The sequence below is a fragment of the Cutaneotrichosporon oleaginosum genome (assembly GCF_008065305.1).
Source record: "Cutaneotrichosporon oleaginosum strain ATCC 20508 chromosome Unknown ATCC20508_contig04, whole genome shotgun sequence".
Classification (NCBI taxonomy): domain Eukaryota; kingdom Fungi; phylum Basidiomycota; class Tremellomycetes; order Trichosporonales; family Trichosporonaceae; genus Cutaneotrichosporon; species Cutaneotrichosporon oleaginosum.
Genome location: NW_027072173.1, coordinates 1260330 through 1274037, shown reverse-complemented (window position 1 = coordinate 1274037; position 13708 = coordinate 1260330). Strand labels below are relative to the sequence as shown.

At 61.1% G+C, this 13708-nt stretch overlaps 3 protein-coding genes across 3 annotated transcripts; 2 read left to right on the top strand and 1 right to left on the bottom strand.

Annotated features, from left to right (window-relative positions):
- Positions 1-396: 396 nt before the first annotated feature.
- On the top strand, positions 397-2770 carry COLE_04949 (uncharacterized protein; the record flags this gene model as incomplete). The annotated part of the gene is made up of 4 exons (XM_018424258.2): positions 397-923; positions 989-1107; positions 1143-1485; positions 1537-2770. The coding sequence occupies 4 exons, from the start codon at positions 397-399 to the stop codon at positions 2768-2770; spliced, it is 2223 nt and encodes a 740-aa protein (XP_018276060.1).
- A 2653-nt stretch (positions 2771-5423) lies between these two features.
- Positions 5424-9031, bottom strand: COLE_04948 (uncharacterized protein; the record flags this gene model as incomplete). The annotated part of the gene is made up of 10 exons (XM_018426958.2): positions 5424-5499; positions 5534-6138; positions 6175-6299; positions 6336-6522; positions 6559-6659; positions 6694-6827; positions 6864-7111; positions 7155-8480; positions 8518-8699; positions 8731-9031. 10 exons carry the CDS (start codon positions 9029-9031, stop codon positions 5424-5426), a joined length of 3285 nt encoding a protein of 1094 aa, XP_018276058.1.
- Positions 9032-9432: 401 nt separating this feature from the next.
- Positions 9433-11706, top strand: COLE_04947 (uncharacterized protein; the record flags this gene model as incomplete). The annotated part of the gene is made up of 3 exons (XM_018420985.2): positions 9433-9457; positions 9493-10120; positions 10155-11706. The coding sequence occupies 3 exons, from the start codon at positions 9433-9435 to the stop codon at positions 11704-11706; spliced, it is 2205 nt and encodes a 734-aa protein (XP_018276057.1).
- Positions 11707-13708: the final 2002 nt, after the last annotated feature.

Here is a 13708-nt window from a genome sequence, read left to right as displayed (position 1 = left end):
ACTGACAAGCAGCAAGCTCGAGGGAGGAGTAGTGAATGGAGTGAGAGAGCCTCGACGGCCGAGCGGAAGTGTAATACCCACAGTTGTATGGGAGAATTAGGGACCCTGCTGTAACCCAGGGCGCCCGAGGGCCGAGGGCGGAGGGAGGGCGCAGCGTTGCCAAGGCACGGTCAGGTGGCAGGTGGCGGGCTCCCTTCTCCCAAGGGCCCTTGGCAGCGGCGCTGCGGTGTGGTGGCTTTGCTTCCACCTTCCTCGTCGCCGCCTCCTGTACACCTCGTGACTCTCTCACTCTCTCTCTCATCTCCATCTCTTCATTCACAACATCTTCATTCTCCTCAAGAGTCTCTCCCCCCACCCCCCTCCCACAGCCCTGTCTCGCCACGGCATCCGCCGACAATGGCCCCGGCGCTCATAATAGTCGCCGCGGCCGGCCTCGCCGCGATCGCATCCGCGCAGCAGCCAGGCTCATCATGGCAGTATCCCGTCTTCTTCAACTACACCATCGCCGACACCTCGGCCATGTGGTCCTACTTTCCCGCGCCCACTAACGACGACAACTCGCGCTATACCTGGAACGACACCTTTTCAGGCTCAAACTGGACAACGTACGAGTACGGGCAGGCCGGCATTGGCGAGTCGGGCAAGTTTGCCAATGGCTCGGCAAGTCCAAGCCTTTTCCTCAACTTTCCCCTCACGAGCTTTGATCTGCTCGGCGATGTGCGTGGGCTCAATTACTCAGAGTCCATCGCGCCGCTGCAGATGATCATCGACTCGCGTACTCCCATGAACTGCACTCCAACGCCGGGCGTCATCTGTTCCGCCACCAATCTCATCTGGGCCTTCCACAAGATCCAGGTCTCCCTTTACTCGGGGAACTGGACGGTGCGTGGCATTCGCGTTACAACAGGAGCAGCGATTAAGCAGTGAGTTCTGCGCCATTCTGCGGATCTGTCGGGCGTCTTGAGAGCGAGCACGCTGACCCCTTTAGTGAAAAGCTCCAAGACACAAAGATCGACATTGAGCCCTTCGTCTACGACAATGGCACACTCAACTCCTTCTACAACTTTACCGGCGACTGGAAGGTGTGGAACAAGCTCGGCGGCGGCGGTGAGTCACCCACGTCTAAATGCGCTGATGCACAGGCAACCAACAGCCTATTAACTTTACTTCGCTGGTGGGCGAGAACGGTGCCAGGGTCAACATGACCGTGCCGCCTCGTACGGCCTGGATTGTTATCAATGGCACAGTGCGCCCGGACAGCGACGAGTTCCGTCTTGACTGGGACCCGCTGCCGCCCCTCGCCGACTCGCAGATGCTCTTCTCCGCCTACAACTCGTGGCAAGCCCCGTCGATGCTGTATGCCGCGCCGCTTGACCCAGAGACCAACTACAGCGTTGGCATCACGACATACGAAAACTGGGACAACAACCCGGTAAATGGCACGTCGCTGGGTTTGACCAGCGTGACCTTTTACAACGAACGAGAGTGAGTGGCACGATCGCTGCTTGGGCCAGGGGCGTCGTCGCTTACTTGCAGCAAACCAATCATGCCAGGCCAGAAGGAGCCGGAAAAAAGCAACAAGACTGCACTTATCGGTGGCGTAGTCGGTGGTGTGGGCGGAGCTGCGATCATCATCGCGCTGTTGATATGGTGGTTGTGTGCACGGAAACGCAAGGACAAGAAGGGAAAGAGGCCGCAGCCTATGCCCAAGGAGGTGTCGTCATCCAACTTTGAGGTCGATGAGGACCCGTATATCGAGCTCAACGATCTGGGTGCGGCGCGTCCAGTGCCATATGTCACCCCTTCCCCCGCGCCCACTCCACCGGTTAACGGCGTGGCTGAGCCGGTGGCGAACGGAGGCAGCGCTCTGCGCAAGGCTGCGATGCTGGCCGCTGCATCCGGGTCAGGACACACCCCACTGCTTGGCAACGAGTCGGCTCCGCCACTATCTCCCATCGATCCGACCCCACAACACTCCACTCTCCCATCCCCCTCAGGCCTCCGGACGACACATACCTTGCCGAGCCCAGGTGGGATCTCGCCGATCTCACCAACATCAATGGCGCCTAGCCCTGGCGGGACACTGCTCCCAGGCGGAACGCTGCACCCTAGTGGGACGCTCCTCGCTGGCGGGACGATGGGTCCGCACCTGACAGGCATGACGGGTTTAACGGGCATGACGGGCATTGGCACGCATAATAACGAGCCAGTACACCCTATTGCGGCGGAACTCAAGCATGGGACCGCGCTGCAGCGGCAGCAAACGCAGCGGCAGGTTGCGCAGGAAGAGGACGGCGGTGCGGTGGACGAGTATGAGCTCGTTCCGCCAGTGTACAACCCGGCGTGGGCAGAACAGCGGCGTCCGACTCCTGCTCGAAGCGGATTCGGTGGACCCAATCTCGGCGCCGACCCAGACGGCGTGCCTCTCTCCCCCACCCATCGTGCTCCGCCTCCGGCGCTGTCGGTGATTACATCGGCGCCGTACATCTCGGTATCGAGCTCTGGGTCGCCCAGGACCACGCCGACGACAGCGACACCCACTCCGCACACGGCGCACGGCTCGCACATTCCCTCGCCCCTCTCCACGGTCTCGCATTCGTCACTGCACCACCCGCCGCTTTCGGCGACGTCGACGCACCCGCCATCCTCGCCGCTGGCCATGACCTCGCGCCTCGTGCCCAGTGACTACTCGCACGAGTCATACGACCGGCAGTCGAGCGAGTATGTGGGCTACGACTCGCCGCCAGACGGCTACCGCGACGAGCGATGAGGGCAGTATGGATTCTCGGCCGTTGTAATTTGTATCGAGCTTGGCTTGGCGCCGGCGCTAGGTTATTGGGACGGACATAATGGAATGCATCGTGTCCAGAGTAAGAGTATGAGAATGCGAGCTGCGGGAATCAAGCACGCGTAATGTCCAACGTAATGGCCCAGCGCGTCGGGATCAAATAACGTAAGGGATCGCGCGGGGACGCGTCTCGCCCTGGACCCGAGCTTGTGGCCTGCGCGCACCTTGTCCATCTCGACCTCGCCATCTCTGTGGACAACAACAATCTCTCTCTCACACCCTCGCCATCCTCCAACATGTACGCACCGTCACAGTCCCCGCTGACTCCAGGCCGCTCCCCATCGAGCGCTCACAGGGCAACGTAAGTCCTGACCACTGCTTCAGACAGTCGGGGTGGTGTTGAGGGGACTCCGCGCGCCGGTCATCTTCGCGGACCGCGGGGTCGTTCTCACGCTGGATGGCACGATGCCGTCTTCCTTGACTGGCATGTCGTCCATCGCATCGCATCTCCGCGCGCCTCATTGCCTCTAGAGCACACACCTCGCCGCCCCCCTCACCCCCCCACCTCGGCCCTCCCTACCGCCCGCGCATCGCCCCCTCCTCTTGCTCAACACCCCCCGCCCCTTCACTCCCACCCTCGTGCCCCACCCCAGTTCCCATCACTCTTCCTATCCCTCTCCTCCCCTCTTCCCTCTCCCACCCTTCCCCTGTCTGTCGTCTCGCTCACCCAAGGTCGCCTCCCTCGTGTCCCGCTTCCAGATCGCGGCGACGCGCGATGCCACTCCCCGTCGCCCAAGCTCGAGCTCAGGCCGCCGAGTAAGCGGCTGGGCCGAAAGCGACGACGCTCCCCCTTCCCACACTTCCCCTCCCCAAACTTCGCCCTCCAACACAACCCCCCACATTCCCTCGCAGCCCGAGTCGACGCTCGAGCTCTCTCCCAAGCCCGCTCCCCCGCCCCCTCCTGTCGTGAGCGTCGTGCCAGAGCCCGAGCTGGAGCCGGCAAAGCCTTCCGAGCCTACCTCCATCAAGAGCAGAGAGAAGGCAAAGGTCACAAAGGTTCGTCCCAAGGTCCTCAAGGAGGCGCCGAGTGAGAACCACGTCACGCCAAAGGCACACCACAAAGACCCCACGGATCACAAAGAGCACAATGACCATCCCAAGGACCTCAAGAACGCCAGGGGCTCCGAGCTGAAGGACCGCAACGGCAAGCCCCTCCCGCGGCCCAGCAAGCCGCCTGGCTCGGTGTCGCCGGCCCCGCCCCGCGCTCTGAAGCCTAGACAGAGCATGCCGAAGCTGAAGAGCCCAAACTTGGGCCCGTCCGAGCGTCCGCAGCCGCTCCCAAAGCAGCGTACCGGACCGCCCGTCGTCTCCCAGGCCACCGGTAGCAGCTCGGGTAGTGGGAGCAGCGGCAGCCCTGGCAAGCCCACGGCCAGCAGCTTGGCTAAGATGCGTCCACGCTCAAGTCTCGGTGCCACGTCCACCCCTGTTGTTAAGTCTCCCACGCCGACGGGACGGCGTCCGCGCCACTCGACCCCGGCGGCAGTCCCGGCTGTGGTAAAGACGCCGCCCTCTGCGCCCAGTGCGTCCACGTCTCGGCTGCTGCAGGGCACCGCGGCGAGCCGCGCTCGTGCAGCTGCTGTACAGGCGACGCAGACTCCCACCAAGCGGTCTTCCAGCGCTGGCCCGAAGAACGCTCCTCTCAAGAGCAGTACCAGCAGCAGCAAGAGCGCAGTCTCTCCTCCCTCCAAGCCTGCTACGACTACCCGCTCCCCGCCAGGTTCTGACGCAGGACGCAAAGTGCCGGCTCCCGTTGGTCGCTCGCCCATCGGCCGCATCGGTCTCGCTGGCGCGCGTGAGGCACCGCGCCCCGACGAGGTAGCAGTTGCGACCAAAGTGACGGCCGAGGTGGAGGCCCAACCCGAGAAGGAAGAGAAGGCATCTGAGACGGCGAAGAAGACGGTATCAAACGAAGAGAAGGACAGCGATCAGAAGAAGTCGGAAGAGGAGGAAGAGGAGAAGGAAGAGAGCGAGAAGGACGACAAGCCCGCCGAGTGATTGGTGCCGGTCAAAAGCCTCTAGATCTGTCATGCGACGACACCCAAGCTCCTCGCGCCTAATATACCCTTTCGAGCGCGACACGACCACGACTCTGCCACTGTGTGGCCACGATGTATCTAGCTTGTACACAGCGTTGCCACATTTTTCTGTGCTGAGAAGTTAGGGGTGGGGAGGGGGTGTCAGCCGCGGCTCTGTAATGGGAGGGGCATCGAGGTGCCGAGGTAGAGGCCGGCACCAGCGCCGTCCAGATGCAAGGGCTGAACAGTGCAGTGGTCGGTGAGGACGTAACGAACCCTGGTTTGGGTGGTCGGAACGTCGTCGTGACACAGTGACGAGCCCGTAGCACTGTTCAGAACTAGAAGTGAGGAGCGCTGTGGAAGTTTCTCAGAGCACACCCACCTGACAGCCCTGTTCAGAGACAACTCTGCTCTACGTCTCCAAAAGCTGCACTTGACTCTCTCCTCCCCAGCTCGTCAAACCTCAGGCCGCAATTAAGGCAAGATGCATAGAGTGCTGGGTTATACTGGGCAGGGTAGTAAGTGCTGGTTACGATACGGCGGTATAGATACACATATTGTTAGAGCCAGAGGAAGCGTTTCCACGCGTAGTCGACACGCGCGAGCACCGACACGAGCTTCTCGGCGTCCGCCACACTGCTGTCAGCTCAGCCCCGGATCTATGACATACCTGACGACATCTTTGTTCTCCACAAAGTCGTCCCCCACGTCCTGGACTCGCGCGCACTGGTCCCGGATACGCCGGACGATGCGCTCGACCGTCGCGGCGCACGTCTCGGTCGACTCCAGCCCGATGTCGTCGTCGTCTTCGTCATCGGACGCAGGACCGTTCCGGGCGGCGAATTCGCGCGGAAGAGCTTTGAATGCGAAGAACTCGTCTGCGTCCGGGTCCACGGCCGAGTGCTCCACCACCGCAGGTGGCGTCTTGGGCGTGCTCGTCGGCGTAGGTTCCTTCGACAGCCGCTTGAGCTTGGATGGCGTGCTCAGTAGCCCTTTAGGAGCCGGTGTCGCCACCTCCTTTGCCCGGATGGAGTAGATGCTGTACCGTGTGCCCTCGTCCGCAGGTGAGAAATGAATCACGAAGCCTGCGTTCTCGGTCGTGTCTCGCCCGGCCTCCTGCAGGGCTGACAAGATGTATGCGCCTGATGTCAGCTCGGGCAGCCGCGAGTGCTGACCCTTCTGGATTGAGGTGATGGACTTTAGCGGTATGCGTGTAAACTCGTTCACCTTCTCGAGTGTGTAGTTGAAGGAGACGACATAAAGGGCTTGTTTGGTCTGTCGTCAGCCTACGAGCACAACGGGTAAATTTACCAGAAGCAAGACCTTCTCCTCAAGTTTGAGCGAGACCTTGGTGTTCCGCTGGTCGGGCGAAAGGAGGGTCCACCCCGCAACGCGGTGTTCGCCTTCGCTCAGTACACGTGCAGAGCTCGTTTCGACTGCTGTCAGCTCCACAATGTTAAACAGGGCCTCACTGGCTGCGGCACGGATGCGCGACTGCTTAATGAGGGCAGACCGCTCGGTCGTCTGCAGATTCTGGAGGAACTCGTTAAACACGCCCAAGTTGCGGTGACCGAGCATGAAGGAGATGACGGTTTGGGCAAAGAAGTCGGTGACAGCGCCGTAGAACATGCGGCTGAGGGAACTGACGCCGTCATTGAGCTGGGGTTAGCTGAGAGGTCTGTAAAGAGGGCCTACCATGCCGGAAATGTCGCGCTTGCCGGTCCGCACAAAGTCACCCTTGAGCGCCGTGGTGTGCGCATAGCACATGCTAATCATATCGCCATTGTTGGCCCAAACTGATGTTAGCGCCGTCGTCACTCAGCGGCTTACTATCGTTGAACACGGGCTCGATGTTGCTGGTTGCCGGATCGACGACTACGCCGAGCTGCAGGAGCATCTGAGTGAGGACGTGGCGCGCCACTGCGGACTGCACTACATTCGTGCGATCCAGGCAATCGATACAGCTGGTTGTTTAGCTCGTACCAGGATTATTGACTCACTTGGTCCGGTACACGCCCTGCTGCTCACGCACAGCCTCGCCCTCCAATGACCAGAAGTAGCCCATGGTGTCAAAGTCAAGCTGGGTGATGAGGTCTGAGATGTTGGCCCAGTTCATGCCCTTGCAGTGCTCGTGGAAGTCAAAGGGAACGTAGGTAAGATCAGGGCGGGCGAGGTCGGCGACCAATTCCGTAAACCCGTTTGTAACGGCGGCCTCGCGCCCATGCTGCTCAGAGAGATTGACGATAGTCTGTGGTCAGCTGAGGATCGACGGACTTTGAGTGACGACTCACGACTGGACCGTAGCGTTGACGTAACTCGTCGAAGTGGAGGTTGGCCACAGAGAACGTCTGGTCAACGGGTAGGTCGAGCACTGGTGGAGGCTTCATGGACCACGGCGCCTGGCTCCACTTGAGCGGGATCGAGCCGCGGATCTGGACAAAGCTGAAAAGCGACACCTTGCCGCCAACGAGGGCGCGCACGAGCATTTCTGTCTCGACGAAGTTGGCGACATGACCCTCGTGGTCAATTCCGCGTCTTTGGTAGCGCAATCCAGCACGCTCCTTGCTCCGGCGCGAGATGAGGGCGATGCTGACAGGAATCGGCTGCGGAGCCTCCTCGTCCGCCGGTGTTGGAGGAAGTGGAATGGTGAATGTTGCGGCCTGCACCCAACCCTGGGAGATGGGGAGGATGTATGCGTGCAACCCAAGGTCGATAAAGTCGCGCAGGAGATGTTCATTCCAGAAGAATCGCCGATCATACCGCCTCCACAGGGGGAGATGCACGTCTGGCTCAACGATTTCACCCATCTCTGCCGCTGATGCTGTTGACCTGGCGGAGCGCGCGCCTGGCGACGTAGGGGGCGTATTTCCGGACCGCGGGAAGAAAGGCTTATCCGGAGTACCGCCTTCACCGAGCAGCTGCTCCAGCAAAGACGTTGAAGCCGTTCTGGACGAAAGGCGATGCCTCTTGTATTGTAGCGAGTGCGAGGAGTCAAACTCGAAGGAGTAATAGAACTCGCCTGAGCCCAGCTCTTGTTTCATTTGCCGCAGAATTTTGGATTCGAGGTCGCGACGCTGCGGGGCGTCAATCGGTGGGGCGGATGCCGGCGTTCCCGACAGCGATGGCCTGTCGCTCCCCACACTTCCAGTGGCTGAAAGAGAAGGCGAAGGGGGAACCTCCACTGGTGTGGATGAGCGGCTCTCGTTCCCTTCCAGAACCGCGTCCAGTGGCGGCTCGACCTTCACCTCGGGAAGCGCCGTCATCTCCTGCTCCTCACCTCTCTCCTCTTCGTCCTGTTCAGCTGCGGCCGCTGCGGCTGCCGCACTAGCTGGAGGCTTGGCCTTAGGCTTCCCCAATCGAGGCTTGAAGCGGCCCCAGCCCAGTGACAGGCGCCGCTTGACACGGGCCTCGGGAGTGTCTTCCTCAGGACGAGGCGGGAGTGGAATCGGTGTCTCGTCGGCCTCGGGAGCCTCAGACGATCTACGGGACAGGTCTCCCTCGACCTCGGAGTCGGATTCGGACGATGACTCATCCGTCGACGGGGCGGTGCCGAGCGCAGGCGACCACGGAAGGCGCCATCGCGTCTTGAGCTTGGGCCCTTTTGGTGCCCGTTTAGCCTTATGTCAGTCAGCAAGAAGAGAGCGCATGACGCACCATGATCCTCGCCAGATGTGCGATCTGGGACTTGGCGAGGTCGGGGACGAGGGGGACGAAGTGGACATCAGTGAGCGTGAAGATCTCATGGACGACCCTCTGCTCCTGCTGAAATGGGTCGTCGGCGGGGAAGAGTCGCGTTGGCTGCTTAGTCGGGGGAAGGAAGACGCAGAGGTATGCGGCTAGCGTCAGCTCGGTTAGTAGGTGACGTACCGTCCCATAAACGGACGATGCCGAGCACGCCGCCGATGTCGACGCCGTGGCCATCGCTGGATGGTGCAGAGTCACACGGTTCGACCTTGCCCTTGAGTCCCCATCTAATCAAGACAGCTGGGTCATCTGTCACAGGCGCGGAGCTTATGGGCTTGAGGAGGAGCCCATCTTCGGCGATGGCGAGAACGAGGCGGCGATGGATCGGTGTGGGGAGTGGAGGGACGCTGAGGCGGGCAGGCAGTTGGTTTGAGAGAGTGGAGATGGCGAGTCCCTTGAGCTGAGTATGAGGAGCTTTGCTCATGGTGAAAGAGAGTAGAGAGAAGATGGAGATGTTGTGATGGTCGACCGACTCCACCCCGTGCTTCCCGCCAAGGAGGACCTCCACTTTATTTATCCTGGCTCCATCGTCCCACAACAACATTAGTCCCTGACGCCACCCATCTCACACCCCGGTGAGGGTGACAGACCACATTCCACGTGTAATTCATCTCGTTAATCAATCAATCAATCGGCTCTTATCTCCTCCACTCGGCCACCTCGGCCCGTTATTAACCGTTAATGAGCCGCCCAGACATCGGCTTGTTGGCCCACCTCCATGCCCATGCGGTCAGCCGTCGTCAAGCGCAAGCTGACGGTCTCCCTCACCGCTGTAACAAGCGACTGTAATCTCAACTTCACACTCATCTCCATCTCGCACACATCATGACGCAACTCACAAGCAGCGGGGGTGGGTTGCACTATGCTTACACGCGCTGATCGCAGCTGCTGACACCGAGATCGCACATGTCAATGTCCAGAATGGCCGCGCATTCTCGCTCAATGCCTTCGGCATGAACTACGCCTTCCATGTCGACGCGAACGGCGAGCTCGTACACGACCACTTTGGCACGCCTGCGGAAGTGCAGCCGACTGAGGTTGGCCCAGAGCACATCTCGGGGTGGGCGACACGCTTGACGGACGAGAAGCGAGAGCTTCCCGACGTGGGCCGCGGCGATTTTCGTCTGCCAGCCATCCACATCCGAACCGGTGCGGGGCATACCGTCACCGAGTTCAAGTACACGGGCTACGAAGTGGTGAGGGGCAAGCCGGAATTGGAAGGGCTGCCCGCGACGTTTGGGGGCGAGCGAGACGTGGCGAGTGTCATCATCACGCTTGAAGACGAAGAGAGCGGGCTCGTAGCCACCCTCCGCTACTCTGTCTTCCCGGCACACAACGCCGTCACGAGGTCGTACACCATTACCAACAAGGGTGGTCAGGACGTCGAGATCAAGCGCGCAGCCAGCTTCACGCTCAATCTCGACGCGGGGGAGTGGGACATGGTCTACTTGACAGGCGACTGGGCGCGTGAGGCCAACCAAGTTCGCCGCCGCGTGGAAACAGGAACCCAAGGGTGATTAAAGCTCATGATTGACAGCTGACGCCAGGTTTCACAGCCTCTGCGGGTACTCGTCTCACTTTTTCAATCCCTTTGTAGCCCTCGTGTCGTCTGACACGACCGAGACGAGTGGGCCGGCGTATGGCCTTTCTTTCGTGTACTCGGGCTCTTTCGCCGTCGAGGTCGAGAAGTTTGTGTCGGACCGCGTGCGCGCCAACATCGGTCTCCACCCGCTTCACCTCGACTGGAAACTAGCTCCCGGGGAATCATTCACCGCGCCCGAGAGTGTTGCCGTGTTTTCGAACCACGGTCTTGGCGGGATGAGCAGATCCTTCCATCGTCTGTACCGCGATCACCTAAGCCGGTCAGAGTGGACCTACCGCCCGCGCCCCGTGCTCCTCAATTCGTGGGAGGGCATGTATTTCGACTTTGACGCCGAAAAGCTGTACACCAAGGCAAAGGACTGCGCGGACATCGGCATCAAGCTCTACGTCATGGACGACGGGTGGTTTGGGGTCAAGCACCCGCGGACGGGCGACCACGCCGGGCTCGGAGACTGGGTGCCGAACCCCGACCGCTTCCCCAACGGGCTCGACGACCTCGTGAGCCGCGCCACCTCTCTCTCCGTACACGGAAGCGACCAGAATCTCAAATTCGGCATCTGGGTCGAGCCAGAGATGGTCAACCCCCAGAGCGAACTATACGAGGCGCACCCAGACTGGGTCCTGCACGCCGGGCGACACAAGCGTACAGAGCAGCGCAACCAGCTCGTGCTGGATCTCTCGCGCCGCGACGTGCAGGACTACCTGATCGACGCGATCGGGTCGGTGCTCGCGTCCGCCAACATCTCCTTCGTGAAATGGGACAACAACCGCGCGATGCACGAGCTGCCCTCCCCCTCGACGGCGCACGCCTACATGCTCGGCCTGTACCGCGTGGTGGACAGCTTGACGCGCCGCTTCCCCCACATTCTGTGGGACGGGTGCGCGTCCGGCGGCGGGCGCTTCGACCCAGGTCTCCTCCACTACTGGCCGCAAAGCTGGACGAGCGACAACACGGACGGCCTCGACCGCCTGCACATCCAGTTCGGCACGTCGCTCGTCTACCCGCCCAGCAGCATGGGGGCGCACGTCTCCGCCGTCCCAAACCACCAAGTACAGCGGGTGACGCCGCTCGAGTTCCGCGCGCACGTGGCGATGATGGGCGGCTCGTTCGGCTTCGAGCTCGACCTGCAGGCGCTGGACGACGGCGAGCGCGCACGCGTCCGCGACATCATCGCGCTCTCCGAGAAGGTGTCGCCGTACGTCCTCGGCGGCGACTTGTATCGCCTCGCGGCGCCCGAAAGCAACTACCCCGCCGCGCTGTTTATGATGCCGGGCGGGGGAAGGGGCGTTCTCCTCGCGTTCTGCATGCAGGCGCGCATACACCGGTATGCGCCGCCGCTGTTCTTCGCGGGCCTCGATCGGATGGCAGCGTATGAGATCGACTGCAAGACCTACACCGGCACCGACCTCATGCACTCGGGCCTCAAGCTCCACTGGGACGCGCGCGACTACCAGAGCAAGGTGCTTTTTGTCAAGCGACTGCCGTACGACAATTAGAGTATACTTTAGGATCTTGGTCGATGTACGTTAGTATGCCGAGGAGTGAACTGTCGTGGCTATAGCACATCAGAGGGCGGGTGACGGTCGCTGTTCTGCATCGTGCAAACCACCGGTGCAGGACCTGGAAACCCGAGGAGATGGCCATCCTAGCGAACTGGGTCATGGGTGTCCACGCGTCGTACGCACTCGAGAGCGGCCGGGCCTGGCTTGGCAGCGTGAGGTAGGTGAGTGGCATTCCGCAAGCCGTCCCGCTTCAACCTCTATGGGAGTGCGTGGCCAGGTCTCGCAAGGCGCCATGGCAGCCGTGACTCATTCCACCCTTTCTAACCAATGTTTTAAAGTCGTAATACACCTCCTCGAGAAACCTGGACGGGAAGTGACTACTATACCGCAGCTGGCTCGCGCGTAGCTCCCAGAGCATTTCGGCTCGTTTGCACACACCGGGACGGGCAAATTAGTCTTCTCGGAACGCAAACATACTGCAAGGCACTCGTTTAGAGCTTGGCACACGGGCATCGGAGGGTTGTGTAGTCATGCAACGATACCCGCTGCCATTGCGGACAGGGCGGCATATTGTTGGGACGACAGGCGCCCTGGCCCGTAACACCGGTCGTCCTTCACCATTGTCGGTTCGTGTTCGCCGGACAGCCGTACAGTTGCGTGGCTTGAAGTGCCACATGCTGGCGTCCTGCTCAGCTCGTCTGTGCAAGGCTTACTGAGGCAACATCTGGTTTATACCACTTCCGTAACACCTGCCGCCACATTCCGGCTCCTCTCCCTTGTCGTGATTGCTGCGCAGTATTCTACATGCAAAAGGATGTACAACGAGTCGTGCTATAAGGTCCATGGGTGAGATGCGTTGTGATCATATCTCGAAACCGCCGGCGATTATCGAGCCCGGAAATCACCGAGCCCTCGAGTCTCACCAGCCGCCGGCGGGGGCGGGGGTTGTCGACCACACCTGGTTCTTGTTGACGTACGTGGTGGAGCACTTCCAGATCTCGACCGTGGCGCCCTCCTGCCCGTCAGCTGCGTTCTAAATTCAAGCGCAAAAACTCACCTCAGCCTTGCCGGACGCGTTGTCGAGGCACCAGTAGCCCTTCCACGCGATGGTGCCGGGCTTGGGCCCGGGTGCCCAGTGCGAGTGCGCGTCCGTGCAGATGGCACCCTTGACCTTGGCACCGTTCCGCTCCTGCTCGGGGAAGATGCACATGTTGTAGCCGCCCTCGGTCTGGCGGAGCTGGCCGCCAGCAAGCTCGAAGTTCTGGAGGCCGAGACCGCATCCGTCGCTGTTGTCAGCAGAGTCGAGATGGGAGGACTTACACGCTGCAGTAGCCGCTGTCCATGCCTGAGAGGCAGAAGTTGCCCGACACGCTGGGGTGGTAGCGGAGGAGAGTGGAGGGCGTGGGCGCCGCAGCGACGAGGGCGAGGGTGGCGAGGGCGATGGCAAGCATTGTTGGTGTTGGTGTGGGTGTGGGTGTTGTTTGAACTGTTGGAGTGGAAGTTGTTGGTTGTTGCTGGGAACAAGGGGTCAGTCGACGTCGCCTTTATATGCCTTCAGAGTTGTCCAGATGCCGTCCAAGTGTGCATGTGATAGAGGACGGAGAGCAGTGAATGTCACGGGACATGCACGGCGCGCGAACAAGACACAGCCGAGCCATGGCTGGATGAAACGGCGCGGGAGGTGGTTAACTCTGTTTAGGCCGTGTCCCTGCCCCGAGCATGGATACCCGGCGCGCGCACATCATCAGCCCTCGATTCCCGCAACAATGCACGCGATAACGAGAGTCCGAAGCTTCTGAGCTCTGCGCTACCTGCACACCAATAGCACCAGAGATGCAGCTGTCGACCCACGGTGTTGGATCGTGCCTACTCATTCCCGGTTACGACGGGCAGCGCCGCATGCACAGCCAGCTCGGCGATGCTCAAACGCATGCACACGCCAGACTCACGCTCAGCGCCACGGACTGGTTCCAGGTGCCTAGCCCGGGGTGCCTGC